This window comes from Mixophyes fleayi, chromosome 4 (assembly GCF_038048845.1).
Source record: "Mixophyes fleayi isolate aMixFle1 chromosome 4, aMixFle1.hap1, whole genome shotgun sequence".
NCBI classification, from domain to species: Eukaryota; Metazoa; Chordata; class Amphibia; order Anura; family Limnodynastidae; genus Mixophyes; species Mixophyes fleayi.
The window spans coordinates 208,437,180-208,453,725 of record NC_134405.1 but is presented as its reverse complement, the minus strand read 5'-3'; the positions used below and the strand labels follow the sequence as shown (position 1 = coordinate 208,453,725).

The following is a 16,546-nucleotide window of genomic DNA, read 5'->3' as shown; positions in this document are numbered from 1 at the left end:
ACTGAATAAAAATGACGGGGGAAATTATTTTAATAAAAAGTGTATAGCTAGATGACATGAGGGTGTGTGAATAGTGTACATCACTAAGGGTAAAACAGATCAGTTTGGTAGGGGAAGTTTAGATATCTTCGGGCTCATAAAAATAAATATCAGCCATTGAACAGTGAAACTCATGGGGTGATATCCAGAGCAACTGATTCATTATAAATTTAATCAAACAGGTACCAAATAATTCAGAGCCACAGGGACATGTATTGCAAAAAGGAGGAGTTCTTAGAGTCAGGAAGAAAACTTTTTCTGCAATTAAACTAGCAACTGTCATACTAAAAGGCTTTGTTTTGTATTTCTAAAAAAGTTTGAACTTGAAGGCCTTTTTTTTTTTTTTTTTTTTAATAACCTTACTTTAACTATGAATGGAACATTTATGATGAAAATGAACAGGATAACAAAACCGCTTTTCCAGATTCCTTTATATACAGATTTTGGGACATATAACATAATTTTTACTTGTACACCAGAATATTGTTTAATAACCTAAAAGAGCAAAAATACAGAAAGTAAAGGAAAAATGGCAGGGTGCTATCTGCACACATGTAGTAGGCAAGATAAACAACCTTGGTTTTGAGGGGGATGGTAAGCAGCATAGGAGGAAGAGTACATCTAGACCCAATCCAGCGACAAATAAAAAAAACCCAATAGGTAAAAAAGTAAAATGACAGATTCTGAGGCAGAATAAGCAAAGTCAGATACCTTGGCATAAGATAAACATGAAAACCTGAACAAGTAATAAGTGCCATAAGAAGGGGAATACATTCGCTATAAGTTAAAATGCATACAAGATTTCTAGTTCAAAACATAAATTGTATGGAGTGGTGAGGGAAGGAACTTGTAATGTTAAAAAATGTATATAGATCTCCATAAATACCTGGGACATGCCATTAGTGACTGCTGGTCTCAAAACAGTTTTGCTGTGTCTGCTAATACATGGACAGTTGGCTTTGATACCCCATTTCCCCCTTGCTGCATGGACCATATCCCCAATGTTGTAAAGAGCTGTAAATGAAGATACATGAAAAAACATCTGCTTTATTAAACATACTATACAAAGGCAGTTTATTAGTGAACTAAATAGAAATTGTGCCTACCCTACAAAAACCTTTTCCGGTATGCTACTTGTCCTGTGCATTTGCTGACAAATGCCACATTTAGGAAAGCCAACCTTCTCTAGCTTGTATTGCTATGGCCAGAGCAAAGGTAGTCTAAATTACTGGACTATGAAGCTAAATTTTGTAGAGATTTATGGATATCTCAAAGCATGAGTGGAATTGTATGCATTTATTCCTTGTCTAGAGACTGACTCTTGTTGTTGGGGAGGGGGTCCTTCAGGATATTTTCCCATACCAAAGCAACAGTGGAAAGTAAGAATGGGATGCTTTGTTACACTTGAGTTTCTTTGTCCTTTAAGCTAGAATCCTAAAGCTGAAAACAAATTATTACCAGTGCCAGGAATAATCTGAGTGGGCATGAGGTTCTCGGGTTCATGAGGTTGTCCTTTAGCACATTTTAACCAGGCAAAAACTTCTTCATCACCTGCATCGTCTTCTGGAAAAAGCAAAACAAAAAAGACAAGCTTATAAATATTTATTAGGTGGTGGGATAGGCTAGGTCTAAATACTCATGATCTGTAAACATTAAACCAAGGTGAATTATTTTTTTAAATAAAAGAAAAAAAGACTTCACATGGAATATGTCTTAAGGGACAGATGGTATACATCTTTGTAGACCAATCCTTTATTCTAAGTTCCAACTTCCAGCTCTAACATACCAATTCTGGTTTGGTTACTATAATGTTAACACCTTGAAAGATATCTTTTTAATTCTTGCCAGTCACTTTTGCATATTTAAAGCGATCCAAAAGAACTATCTTGACATGTACATGTGAAATTATCCTGAGAAAACCAAACATATACTTTCAAATCAGTTTAATATGGAGTTATAGTGTCAGAAACATAGGGTATACTAAAAGGAACAAGTCCGCCACCAAAAGCTTTAACTATTTAAAATTTCCAATGAACTGAGACTTTATCTCCACAAGACCTCTTGATGCATAGGAATATCTACTGGTTCTACTAGTACCAGAAATGAGACTGTAGTCAATCTAGAATGCAACTACACCCCCAAACCCCACACATACAAACCAATATTATGGTAATGAGATGCAATGGTCAGTGCAGAATTCACTTAATGTAAAAATACTAGTATGGAGTAAGCTATTGCATAGAAAACTAGTGGGCTCTTGTATGCCTGGGTGAGAGGGGCAGGTTAAACATAATGAATTCAAAACAATGTAGGTAGGACTTAAAAAAAAAAAAAAAAAAAAAAAAAGTAGTGACCAGAGCACTTCAGGAAACTCCCACCAGGTCCCGACTTACTGGACCTTCTAATTTTGCCCTACAACTTAGATGCACACAGCCATTGTACGCCAGTTATGTACCTTTCCAGTTTCTGTACTGAACTTGTCAGCCTGTCAGGGCAAAACATGTGGTTGAATTGTAGGTGTCACCAATGGAGACAGTTTAGGAGTAAAACCAAACTATAGAGTGCAATTTAACACAATGGCAAAACCATTGTTGTGCTACAGGAGGGTTGTAAAACGTAAAAGCTAATTTAGAGTTGTTAGGGAAGGTATTCTAGCTCTACTGTAAATTACAGGTCCAATTTGTGTGCTACTTGCAAAAGCAAGCAAAAAATTGCTTGTGCACCCCTTTCATTGCAATATTGTTAGACCGGGTGCAAATTTGTACCATTTAGCTGGATTTGTTCCGAATGCTAAATGAGGTCCGAAGTGCACAGTAATTGTCTATAATAAAACAGGAAGAATAAATCTCCATTTCAGGCAACAATGTGAGAATCAGTACTTGAGTAAATAGAAAAGTAGCAAGAGAACTGTACTCCATGCTGCTTTCATACTTCTTTGAAGCTTTTATTAACATCTCAACATGCTCACTTTATTAATACCATCAGCCCCAAATCAGCATTTTAGTCATAAATGTAGAAAGATACTTACCTCTGCGAGGCCTGTTCTTTCTAAGTCGATAACAATCAAGACACACACCAAATCCACACTTGCGACACACCCAGTGAATATTGAAGAGTGTAGTCTCACAAACATCGCACATCTCCCTAACACCTCTAACTGCTCGCTTCCAGGCAACCTTTTCTGTACGAGATTAAAAAAAAAAAAATGGTTCAAATTAAAATCAAAATCATATAGGTTTAGTAAGAGCAACAGTACGATATGTACAAGTCTATAAGATCATCTGAAGGTGTAATAGTGAGTCTTTGGTACAATATCATAAGTTAAATCTGATCCATAAAGACTTTTCATCTGAGGTCAGTTGATCAGGCTGTCTGACAGGTCTCCTGACATCTTACATGCTCTTAGCGAACTGATGTGCTCACTCCGGCTGATAATGTGCTGGCACAGTGGTCAACATGCTGCCCTTCTGAACAAAAAAGAAAAAAAAAAAAAAAGAGGAAAGCGAGAAGCAAGATATTTTTGCCGGCTTCTCTCAGTGTGAATGGCCACCAAGGAGGTGGGGCTAGCTTTGAGGGTATAAGCAAATCCTCCAGGATCTAGCACAGAACTTGGCCACTGTCCCCAAGAACAGTCCCCCAGGGAAAAGACTGTATCCTAAAGAGTCAGAGGGCTCTGCATCTTCAGCCAAGTGCAGGGACAGGAAAAAGGAGTCATCATGGCTTCTATCTCCCCCATCGTAGCAAGGAGAAAACTTGTGCATTGGTGTGCACTGCACCCAGTGGTACCAACAGCAAGGGAACACTGGTCATTACCTGTGGCAGTAGCCACAGGCTCCACTGGAGGCCATCCCTCGTAGGAAACAGAAGGTAGCCAGAGGAGGTACCATAACAACTTCCTCATCCTGACAGCCACATGCGCTATTAAAAAAAACAAAAAAACACGGGAAAAATTGTGTAGCGACTACCTACTACTGTATGCACTTTAGAAAACAAAATAAAAATGGCTTCTTGCTGGCAGAAAGTGCCTGCATTCCTGGTGTGTAGAGGCTCAGCCAAGGTCTCCAGTGCCTCCCAATTGCATAATAGAGAAATCTAATTAGAATCTACATTTCGAGGTAAATTAAAGCTTTCTTAATTATCACAGAAAATAATTTATATTGCACAAACACTTACGTTGTGGTTCCACCATCATCATGGCTTCTTTCTCTGACATAACCAACTGACAAAACTGATCTCCAACATTAGCAAGAATATATTTTGAGGTCTCCAAGTCAATGCCCTCAGCTGGAACGGCGTTGGGAACCCAGAGACGTATTGCTTCAGAATCACTTTGCTGCGGACTCAAGAAGCCTTCAACACGAAGAATTCCTTTCCTAGTAAAAATCAGCCTGGAAGTAGAAGAACAATGATAGACAAGCATAAATAAAATACATTTTGTTAACAAACTGTTTATATTCTACAACAGAACTTAAGATAAGGCTTAAATAAGACCCTTTGAATTAATCATGTACATTTGCAAAAGTTAACATCTTTCGTTCATACCACTACAAACTCAACTTATCTTTAGCTGTTCGCTTTCTAGACTTATTCCTGTGCTTTTGACTATTCCCTGCTTGCTGTTTTTCTCGGATATAATTTAAAGAAATGCAAACAATGAAGTAAAATAAATTCCCAGCAGCGCTGATCAACATTGGTGGTACATGTTTTATGTGACGCAAAATACTATAAAAAGAACTGGTAGAAAAATGCTTGTGCCTCAGTGACCTCACTGCTGACTGATTATTAATTATTTCTCAAAAAGATTGGTGTGTATGTTACCAAATATCGCAGTACTATTACAAGGACATATCTTTATCTGAATGCGTTTCGATTAAACCATACCTGCGAAAATGAAAGAATCTACAAGCCACAGTGGAATCATCTTGATCGGGTTCCCTGTATTTGCGATATCGTTCTAATCTGCACTCCCGACACTTATGCAAGTGGGGAGCAACATTGATGCATGATCCATCTTGAAGAAATGGTTCGCCAGACTGCTTCAGCTTTCTTACTTTAGTCATGTCTTTTAAAACAGATTGTCCAACTGCAAACAAACAGGAACATTTATGTATATGCAAACAAAAAGTCAAATTGTGCCCTCAGATAATAAACAGATAAATAGCGGTTATACATCTTTGTCAGCAAAATGTATTTGAAAAGAAAAAGCACACAAGTTATAGGGGATGCATTCAAGATGCAGAGTTTTATATATTCAGAAGCTTGTGTTACCAATTATGTAGGTTTTGTGGCCAGTAATTTCAGAATTTTTAGTATCAAGACAGGTACAGGTATCTTCTGAAGCAAAGCCCTTCAACAGTGGTTATAAAACATCCAGCCTGGTGTAGTGACACAATGCTCTGTACTTTTTGTAAACACTTATGTGTAACAAGGGATATGTATTAAAATACATGGAAAACATGCAATAGGAATTGTACGTGAATGGCTTTTTTACAACAATTTAGTCAGAGAATTGAATAGCACCTTTGTCAGTTGTTTCACAACACCAAAAAGCCTTTGCAAAAAGCACAAATGTCTACTTGCATTCTACTTCTTGCACATGTTACCTTTAAGTGGAGTAGTTCTTGGTCTTCCTTTTGTCGCCTGTTTTCCTCTGCCTTTCCCCAAGAACAAGTCAACAGCATGCTCTCCATTAGGTCCTAGCCTCCCAACAAGATGTTCTGGAATACCTTTAAAACCAGCCCTGGAATTCAACTGCTCCTCTGAATCACTCAGGTCACTTAAGTCACTATTAGTACTGGAATCAGAATCTTGCTTTGACGTCCTGCTTCGTTCATCCAGTGTGAATCTGTTAACAGATTCAAAAGCTGCTTTACCATCATGAGAGAATTCTGAGGAACTGAGGACACCAGGTTGTAGCCTACTTGACAGAGCAGTGAAGGTTCTTAACAAGGGATTGTCCAGTTGTCCTGATCCAATTGCAGGCTTATCTTCAGTAGGACTTGAAGACAATGTTGGCATTTCAATTGGTTGAGTTAAGCTATTTGCTGGAGAATCTGACCGCCCATTTCCTAAAAATGTAGAACTTTGAAGCGTTTCATTGACTGATGTAGCTGTAGGAATAGGCAGCCTTTTTAGGGACTCTGTTGAAATAAACAAAGATTTGGTTTTCACCACAGAGCCAGACTCATCAACTTTAAGCGGGTCTTGCCAAATAGGTGATGGAGGAGTACCAGTTACTGAACTTTGAACTGGCTGGGTTGAAAAGCCAAATGGTGAAAGTTCTTTGTTATCTGAAAAAGCCAAGAAAGGATTGGACGGCTCCTCTCTGGATAACTTTGGGGGTTGTAAGAAAAGATTCTCATGGCTCTTAGGTGGTCGCGTGCTTAAAACTTTTCCAGGAAATGCAGGGGTAAGTTTTGGCATAGATTCAGAAAAAGACATTTTTGCATTTACTTTAGGTTCTGCTGAAGGGAGAGCCTTCGGCTTGAAAAGAGTGGAAGAAAGAACCTCCTTGCATGGCTTTCCTGCGTCCTTTGAAGGCTCTTCCACAACACTCTCTGATATGGCAGTAAAGTAGTTGCTTGGTGGGAGATTTTGTGACATACACTGGAAAAATAGATTTTTAGACAGATCAGTGTCTTTTGAATCCTCCTGTACACTGCTTGTCCCAAACTGGAACCCAACAGATTTGCTTCCTTGAACGGTCCCATTTGATTGATTTCGGTCCTCTCCAAAAGTTGACTGGTGGCCAGACATGCCAAAACCACTTTTGGCAGGTACAGGTTTTCTGAAATTCTACAAAAGATTAAATAATGTTGAGTAAACAAATATGTTACGAGTTCTGGGAGAGTCAAACATCTACATGTGTACCATGTTACAGTAATACAAACATACATTTTGCTACTTGATGCCAAATGGGGCTTTTTTTAATTGCTCTAGTATCTGTGTTATTTGTTTTATGTACGAATTAAGTCTTTGGCATATTCTAATATTTGCACAGAGAACACAACCACACTAGTTCAAAGTAGATTGCATTTTTTTTCTTTTAGCTATGGTTAATCTGTGCTCCCTCTGTTTTGATGAATATCTGTTTCTAACAACTCATATCTAAATGTATTTGTTACTGTATAAATTCAACAACATTACTACTTATATGCCACCAAACGTAAAATAATTACAACCCATCTATGTCTAACTGATAAACAAAAGAACGGGAAAAACAGTCTACAGGAAAATGGTGCTGTAACCCATTAGAACCAGATATTTGTTAAGTTGCTTAAATTGCTTTACTGCACTAGAAAATTTGTTGGAACTTTATTGGTTAGCACACTCTCCCTGTGCAGCAGTTTACAGAGCAGATGTATACACAATACCTCTCCCATTGCCCAGCTGGATTTCTTATTTTCCTCTCCGGTCACAGTGGCAAGGCTGGTGTCAGAGATTCTTACTGTGGTTGGTGTTGCTGCACTTGATGCCAAAGTCTCGGCTGTATTTCCAACGTTATCAACAGACAAAGCGCCTTTACTCCCAGATCTCCCCGCTTCCGACACTGAGTTTTGACTAGTCATTGCAGAAAACGATGGAAAGGCTAGTGACGCCCCGTCACCAACAGGCTGGTCTTGGACAACCAACGTGCGCCCATTCTCTTTGGTGTAAGTTGCAAAGCGAATATTGCGATTAATTTGTGGAACATAGTGTAACATTTGTTTGGATCTAGAATCGGATGTGGCATCTGCACTGCTGCTTCCTTTCAAAGAACCGCGATTTAGCTCATTTGAATCGCCACCATTACTGTCTAAATCTTTCTTTTCCGGTTTCTGTTTTTTTCCAGAAGAATCACTTTCTGCATCTGGGGGTATTTTTCTTCTACGACCATCTCTTCCCTCTGCATTTTCTTTTTTTTTCTTTGTTTTTGATGATTTAGTTACTTTTAGCAGAGCATCCTAAAAACCATGTCAATAATTAGTACATCAATTTTATGGCAACCAAACGCTACTGAAAGGAAGAATCTTAAGCATTTAAACTATTGCACCTGGCAATAAATGAAAACATTCTAACATTTTATGCTTCTCAACCTATGCAAGTTTTATGTATCTAAAATAGGAAACACACAGGTTGATGGACACACAACAGCGCACTAAATGGAAAAAAATACAGTGAACTGCCTTTGAGGGGGGTGGGACTAATGCTTGCTTTTAAAAAAAAATATTAAAATACATCTTTTAAATTTGTTCAAGATTGACCAAATAAAGCCTATACATAAATAAATTTACAAGAATTATGAAAAATTTCAAGTGTAGGATTAAATTGTCATTTTCAAAAAATATGCTCTTAATAGCTCTAACATTTTAATTTGTTTGTGCCAATAAATTAGATAAATCAATGAGATGTCTGCCCGTAAAATGATGGGTAAAAAATATATAAGTACTCTGTGAGAACATTAAACACAACCTATTTGATATATTTTGCAACACATTAAAAAAAAAAAAAATTGTCCATAATGTAGATTTGAAAGTTTTTATCCAGAAACAAGACTACTTTCAGGCAAGACAGATTTCACCCGCTTCACTAATTTAAGAACTTGAGATCATTGATTTACTGACTATTCTTACAGTTGTTTTTGGACTAGAATTGGCAAAGTTTCAAGCACTTTATTAAGTTATTAAAGCAGTTTTTTCCTTCATTGTAACAATATATACCACGATGAAATTGCCATCTCACCACTTGGAAGTACAACCTTATACTGAACACTTCTAACAAAGTACTTTTTATTCCATTTTTATTTATCATAATAAAGAGACTTCAAATTACACACATGCTTCCTGGTGTTGAATTTTTTTTTTGTTCTAGAACGCTCATGCTTGGAGTCAAAGTTACATATATCCAGGCCCGGCGCTCCCATTAGGCAACCTTAGGCAGTTGCCTAGGGCGCCGGGACCTGCAGGGCGCCGCCGAATAGATTTTGTAATCTAGTCAGCGGTGTTTGGGACATAGTACAGCGGCGGAATGGCGACTGCTGTTTCCGTTTTTTTTTTTAATGGATGCCCCCGTCCGCGCAGCACTCACACATGACCACTGACATCAGTCAGTGATCATGTGATATCAGTCTTCTTCGGCGGCGTCTTCAAGGTCCAGAGAAATGTTGTCCCCACCCCCCGTGTGCTCACACTGTCTGTCACTGACAGACAGTGTGAATAAAGTTATTTCCCAGAGTCCCCTCCCCTCCCAGCATGCACCCTCCTCTGTTTTTGGAAGCCGAGGAGCGTTTTTGGCAGCCAGTGGAGAGAACAGAAGAAGTGTGAAGAGCCCCCTGCATCTGCTGACAAGAGAAAAAAAGTAAGCAAATAGAATATTATTTTTTTAAAAATTTTTTATTTTTATTTGATTGTCAAAGTGTTCCTGCGGCGCGGGGGGGGCTGCCTTGGGGGGGGGGGGGGGGGAGGGGGGGGGGGCGCGCCGATTTTGAGAAAGTGCCTAGGGCGCCATGGACCCTAGCACCGGCCCTGCATATATCTGACAGTGGTCAATACAATTTTTCACTTTTATTGAACCCACCCCTCCAATGTCCCACTACTGTCTCAAACTGTTTTCTCTCTGGGTCACTGATAAACAGCTGCTGATAAAAATATACCCTAGTGTGCACGTGTTACTGTAAGCTCCAATGGGACACTACAGTCCTGGGTAATATGGTGAGGCATAATAATTAACAAGTAAAATAAACAAAAAGTAAAGCATTTCTATAAATTGCCTGTCCTTTAAAAAGGTCAGTAATAGCTCTGGCAACACACTCACTAAAACAATATAATCTGGCAGTAGATGGTTCTCATTCACAAGCTAAATATATTGCTTAAATACTGCATTAGAAATTCTCCAAACAGCTAAATCATTGCCATTTAAACTCGAAACCAAGCACATACAATCTAGGAATTTAGCAGCCCTGCACTATTCCTTTAATAAATCAGCAGTACAATTAAAATCAAATTACCCAATAACAGCAGTGTTGACAGATTAAAATTTGTATTCTTTCCCTATACAAGGAGCATAAACATTTATAAAACAAAAATGATCTTCACCAAAAGACAGCTATTTAAGAATCCCACCCAATTATCTCTTCAGCTATCACACAATCAGCTTTAACATCTTCCGATAAGATAATTGCTCATGCACTAAAATTAAAACCACGGCTTTATTCATTCAACCACGGACTCATTGTTTACACCCACGTGTGTTTGTCACAGTGAATTGCTGTTTATTTTCTTGCTACAAACAAGAAAAAACAGCCACAAAGAAAATAAATAAATCATGGTTTGTACTTCACAAAAGGTACAATCACACATGTTTTGTACCGGTAACATGAAGCTGATCAATTTTCCAAAACATGCTCCTATTATCAGTGTTAGCCACTTAAATCTCTCCCAAAGAGAGAGATTGCAAAGTTGTCACTACACACAGACAAAAAAAACCCCCAAACAAAAACAAAAACATCTCTCTCCTGAACCAGTCAGGAAGCTACTTGGTAGTCACATGATACGAATGAGTGGAGGCATGGTTTTATGCTATGGACATTACAAAGCCCCTATTGCTCACTAACACCATAAAACATGTGATTAGTGATAATTATAATCACATGACACTTCGCAAACTGTAAATCATTAATAGTCACTTGAATCAAAACCCTAAGAAAAAAAACCGCAAGTAGGTCTTCCTACATGTGACTACTGTAATTAATATTAAAACACCACAACACCTATACTAGAGGGGAGTGCAGCATTACAGAAATAAACTTTTAATTATTTTCTTTAGACACTGATTGTGTGTATTTAACTCCGCAGTAAAAGCATTTTTTAGAAACACAATTTTTTTTATTTTTCTCAGTTCAAATAACAGGTAAAAGCATCAGGTATCAAAAACAAATACAAGAGTAATTACAACCTAAAGAGAAGAAGCAGGGAGGAGGGGAGGGGAGGTGGAGATGTCACCAGGAGCTGCTCTAGGATAAGTCAATGGAGTTCGTGGAGGACCCTACATTTGGAGGATCAAAATAAAAAAACAGAGGCCTTTATTGGACCTAGGGGACGAGGCCTTAGCCGTATGAGTAGCATAATAGTTAGACCAGGTGAACCACTTTCTCATTTAAATGAAAAATACCTGAAGCCAATAGTTTCTATCACATAATTATGCTGGGTCTTTTCTATAATTTGGGAGAGAGGCAGGGGAGCTGCGCTTTTCCAGCACTGAGTGATAGCTGCTCTAGCGGCGATTAAAATATGACCCGTGACATACTGGTGGTGAGCCAGGAAATCAGGCAGGTATAATTGTAGCCAGAGAGGTTTGTGGTGCGACAGATAACGAGGTTACTTGTCGGATTAGTCCAAACACGTCGTCCCATAAAGGTTTATTTTTGGGGCAGGTCCTGAAAACATGTTGAAAGAGAGATCCGGCTTCTCCACACTCTCTCCAAGACTAGCATACCGTGGGCCAAATTTTATGTAATTTAACTGGGGTATAATATAACCTGTGGATCATTTTAATGATCATATCAGAGCGAATACATTGACATTTTGTACATATTCCTAAAATTTTGCTCCCCATCCTCCTCTGCTAGGGGGTGATCAAGATCAGATTCCCATTACACATGGGCTTGTAGCTTGGTGCGCTCAGGCTCTACCAGGAGACTCCAGTACCAGACATGCCCCCAGCATGGGCATGTGAGTAAATCAGGAGCTTTAATAGCGGCAGGGATTTAGTAGAGATGGAGCGAACTGCTGCAACTGGATCCAGTGGCATACCAAGATGTATTTGTAGAAGTCAGAGGCCAGGATCTAGAAGCACTCCTGAAAAGAGGAGAACGGTACCAGGACACCCTGCTCAAAAAGAAACAAGACCCTAGTGACTCCCTGGGAGATCCAAAGAGCTGCTGCCGGTCCAGGATTAGAGATGCAACTGCAAAAGAGAGATGGGGGGGAGGAAGGGAAAAGTCCTGAACCGCCCTCACCAGCTTATCCCAACTAGCTAAGGTGTCTGACCGTAGGCAAGATGGGCACTGTGGCTGCTCTAGACCTCCCCTCCAACCAGAGAAAGTCTTCCATCAGGAGTGGGGAAAACTACGTGGACTTCAATAGACACCCAAGGTTTACGAGGATGTGAAGCTGTCCAGTCCTTAAGCTGACCAAGCCTCGGGGCTTGTTGGTAGAGCGTTCGTCTCTTAACAGATTGGACCGGGTTATCCTAGGACACTTGACTCTCCAGACAAACTGCAAGGCACTCGTGTAAAACCTATTGAGTATTTGGTGTGGAATCACAACGGGTATGGATCAGTACAAGTACAGAATTTTTGGTAAAAACATCATTTTCAGCGCCACTATCCTACCGAGCCATGAAGTAGTAAGAGCTGTGAAATTATGTAGGAACAGAGTGCAATTACATTGTATAAGATCCTTATGGTGGAAGGGGATATTGATTCCCAAGTATTTAAGTGACGAGAGGCACCAGTGAAATTTAGAAGTGAACTGGAGGGAGAGAAACCTATCCTGCCGGGTTGGGTAGGTTAGTGTGATGATCGAAACGTTGACAAGACTTACCCTGACTACTTGAGGGCAATACTGTCATTCCTGGCAAACTTACAATTCTTACTGTTTGTAAAACGGATGTCCAAATATTGTGAGCACAGAACATCCCGGCACGAGTAAATGATGTGACTATGACGCAACTATTATTTCTGTTGTTAAGGGGGTAATGCAAGGAGGCGGCGGCTGTACAATATTTGTGACAAACGCTTGTACATTGCCTTATGTTGCATATCTCTAATCCAAGTGCCAGTAATAACGGGCATTGTTCGGATATGGAGAATGCAGGGAGAAATGGGTCTCCTGGACCACTACTATATCCGCTTTATGAATGGCAAAATATTTAAAGGGCTATTCTATGCTTATTGGGGAATTCAGCCCATTGGCATTTACAGACAGGATCTGGACCATGTAGAGGTGAGAAACAACCTTGAACATAACCTGAGAAGAGGAATACATGAACCTATTGACAGTCTTCATAGGGCTGGGGGAGAAGAGGGACTGGGGTGACACCAGGGAAGGAGCTAACAGGGGGGGGGAAACAAAAATAATTTCCATGTGGAAACTAGGGATTTTGCCAAAGGAGGGAGGGGAAAGAAAAAAAAAGTAGCAGAAAAGTGGAACAAGTATGAGGGCATGGATCTGGACCTGGTTGACCCAACACCAGGGTATTTAAAAAGGAATACCAAAATGTAACAGATAAATGCAACAGTAAAATATAAGCAGCAACAACAGAGCTAGCCTGCCTAAAGAGAAACAGTATTATAAACATTTGCATTCAGGATATTGCTATAAATGTGAGAAGAAAACAAAACAAACTATAACAGGCATCAAGCACCATACCTGCCTCCCGGAGGCATGAGGGACAGAAACGGGTGAACCAGATGGTTGTGTGCCTCAGAGGAGAGCAGTAGAGCAAAGTAAAGCTAGGGACCTGGCTGATTAAGCCAGTCTGCTAAAATATAACAATAGATTGCGGTGAGAGGTGGAGGGCCTACTGCTTTCGGACCAAAAATAGGTTGGAGTAAAAACCCCGTCTTTTGGCATTTCGGGACTTTCCGGATGACTGTCTTCTTTGTGGGTTGTGGGGTAAGCTGGTTGTGAAAAACCGACGAGGGGCTGGACCCAACAGGTTTATTAGGTAACTTCTCATCATAATCCTGCGAATCCAATGGTCCTCCCGAGGACTCTGCCCACTGATCTTTGAACAGAAACAGAAGTCCCCCCATTTCCGCCGCTGCGAGAAGGGGGGCATCAAGCTGCCGGTTTATCGGGGAGTTTGGGAGAAGGACGAAATATGGAGGAGGAAGACCTACCTCGGTATGAGTGTCCTCTGTGCCAGAAGGTCTGTACCTGTGTGCCTGGGCCCGACCAGATCAGTGCAACCGCAAGGGCTGTCTAAATGATCCAAACCTGGGAGCCCTAGGCTTTGGGACAATGACTGGTAGAAAGCCTAGTAAATTATGCTGTCCAATTCAGTCCTGGATAGCACTCCAGCTGAGGAAGGGAGAGATTCCAGAGATTTCTTTAATTCGGTGTCTGCATCCCAGAACCTCAGCCATAGGGTTCTCTTGGCCGTGACTGCCACTGCGAAAACCGAGGAGGAGATGGAGGCTGCGTTTTGGGCCGCCTCACAAGTATCCTGAAGACTCCTTGAGGTGAAGGGCAAGGTGAAGCAAGTCTGAATCTTGCAGACTCATTGCCAACTAGTCAGCCCATCTTTCCATAGCCCTGGCAACCACTGCTGATGAAAACATGGGTCTAAATGAAGTGCCTGCTGCAGTGCAGATGGACTTTAAGAAAGCCTCTATCTTACAGTCAGTGGGATCCTGCAGGGAGGCTGTCCCTGGAACAGGGTGTGGCGAGCCAAGCGTGTCACTGGCGTATCAACCCTTGTGACTTGTTCCCAATGTTTTAGATTATCTTCCTGTAATGGGAATAGAGCAAGGTACCTTGTGGAATAACAAACCTGCAATCAGGTTGTTTCCAAGATGCTTCTGCGATTACTTTCAGCTCCACTGATGGAAGGAAACCGGAACGCCTGTCTCCTGACCTTTTTAAAGAGACTTTGATGTTTAATTCTAGTCTCCTTCTAGACCTAGAGGAGACTAGAACTGCTGTCAGTGAGAGCCGCCCCTCTCCCTGAACGAGTGTACTTTGTAGGACAGAGCACACTTCTGTAAGAAATATATATATATATATATATATATAATTTTTTTTTTTTTTCCCCTAAAACATCAAACAGACGGGGGTGCTTCCATAGTGTTATCCAAATAGCGCTTTTTAAAAATAACAGAATTTGCATGTATCAGAAAAGAAAAGGTTTCAGGCATAGATCACAAAAGACGCTAACTTCTAATTTCCAATCTCGGACATCATGAGAGGTTACTTTTATCAAAGTATATCCACAACCATCTTTACGAGTTTCGTCTCGTAAGACTTCGTCGAGTCTTAAGACACGAAACGCGTAGAGGTGGTCCTGTCTGATATTTTGGGAGTCTTGCTTTACCAGTGGAGATCGTGTGGTGGAAGGGGAGGACGCGCAGACTAAACTCTGCTGTTTACCCTTTCCGTGGAAAAAGGAGTGACCACAGACATTATATATAGCACGATATCTATTTGATTGTATGTCTACAAGTATGTAGAATTGAAGTTTATTAGCTGTGCGCACTGTGAACAAAAAATTATATATATATATATATATATATATATAATAAAATCCTTTTAAATAAAGAAAATTAACCATCTAACATAAGTAAGCCCAACTCCCTTGGGTACTCAACTAAAACTGAAGAGGCTAGAGGGGGGTTGCAGAGGGGAGGGGTCTGTTAACTAGTTACCTTGTTAATGTATCATGCCAAGTGCCAAAATCCACTCCTTTCACACAGCCCCATGGTAGCAGTGAAATAGAACAGCAGCCCCAGATAGGATGAAATAGAAAATGGAGATCCATGCAGGAACTTTGCGACAGGGTAAGTGCCTAGGCTTCAGAAAAGGTCCCTGGTGGACACAGCAGTATTTGGTGGTGCTGCTTATATAGAGATAAGTTTAGGCTAAAGTCACGCATCGTGATCGGTTATCCATCAGCCGGCCGCGGAGTTATGGTCAGAGCCAAGAGCAAGAAGGAAAATGTTGTGCAGCTCCAAATGTAACAAAGGGGTCCAGGGCACTCAACCACCCAAGTGGGCACTAGATAATGTTGCCGACCACTTGTACAATCAGGAGTTGGAAAAAGCAAATGTTTCTGGTTGCCTGCAATATCTCAGATGTCCACTAGATGGCAGTGTAGTCCAGTGGAACCAGCAGGAATAGAAAAAAAGTCAATGTTACTAGGAGCCTGCAATAACTCAAACAGCCACTGCGTGTCTATGAGTTACACATATGGATTCAAAGAAAAAAGGACAGTTATACACTGTACAGGGCGAGTCCACAGCGGACATCCACAGGTGCAGAGACAGCACCAAAGCGTCTTAGAAATCAGGTGAATGACAGAACCCTGAGGCAGGGGGCAGCTTATCAGTGTTCCAGTGTTATGCATGGTAACAAGCCTTTCCAGATGAAAAGGGGAAGACTCGCATGTTATAGTGATGCCTCCCAATAGCATTGGCAATCTCTGTAACATGGTGCGGACAGGTAGACTATGTCCAGGAGGTCGCCCGCTGTATAGTTGCAGTGGTGGTGTACTGTGGCCTATGCAGACAGCGTGGCCTCAGTCGCTATGAAGAGCCCCAGATAGGATCCCAGCCACTCCACACAGGCACAGAGGTGGGAAGGAGTACGATAGCTCACCAGCCAGGGGAAGAGCAGGAAGGGGAGCGTATGGCCACAGCAGTGGGTTGTGAGCTGTAGTAAGGGACGGGAGAAAGGCAGGGTGGAGTTGTACCCAAGTCTCTGCAGTATCTTTATAGTAATACACAGGCAAGGTCTAAACTACCGGAATC

The 16,546-nt window shown here is 40.8% G+C and overlaps 1 protein-coding gene across 2 annotated transcripts in view; it reads right to left on the bottom strand.

Moving 5' to 3' along the window:
• The window catches only part of KDM3B (lysine demethylase 3B), a 62,559-nt gene that overhangs the window by 27,489 nt on the left and 18,524 nt on the right, over positions 1-16,546 (bottom strand). The window contains exons 7-13 of one of the 2 annotated variants that reach the window (XM_075209226.1): positions 7,413-7,982; positions 5,643-6,834; positions 4,921-5,122; positions 4,213-4,427; positions 3,068-3,220; positions 1,498-1,599; positions 926-1,053 (exon numbers count right to left, since the gene is read on the bottom strand). In XM_075209226.1, coding sequence (XP_075065327.1) covers positions 926-1,053; positions 1,498-1,599; positions 3,068-3,220; positions 4,213-4,427; positions 4,921-5,122; positions 5,643-6,834; positions 7,413-7,982 — 2,562 coding nt within the window. Of the gene's footprint in view, positions 1-925; positions 1,054-1,497; positions 1,603-3,067; positions 3,221-4,212; positions 4,428-4,920; positions 5,123-5,642; positions 6,835-7,412; positions 7,983-16,546 lie in introns of both variants that reach the window. The other variant, XM_075209225.1, reaches the window with a different exon arrangement.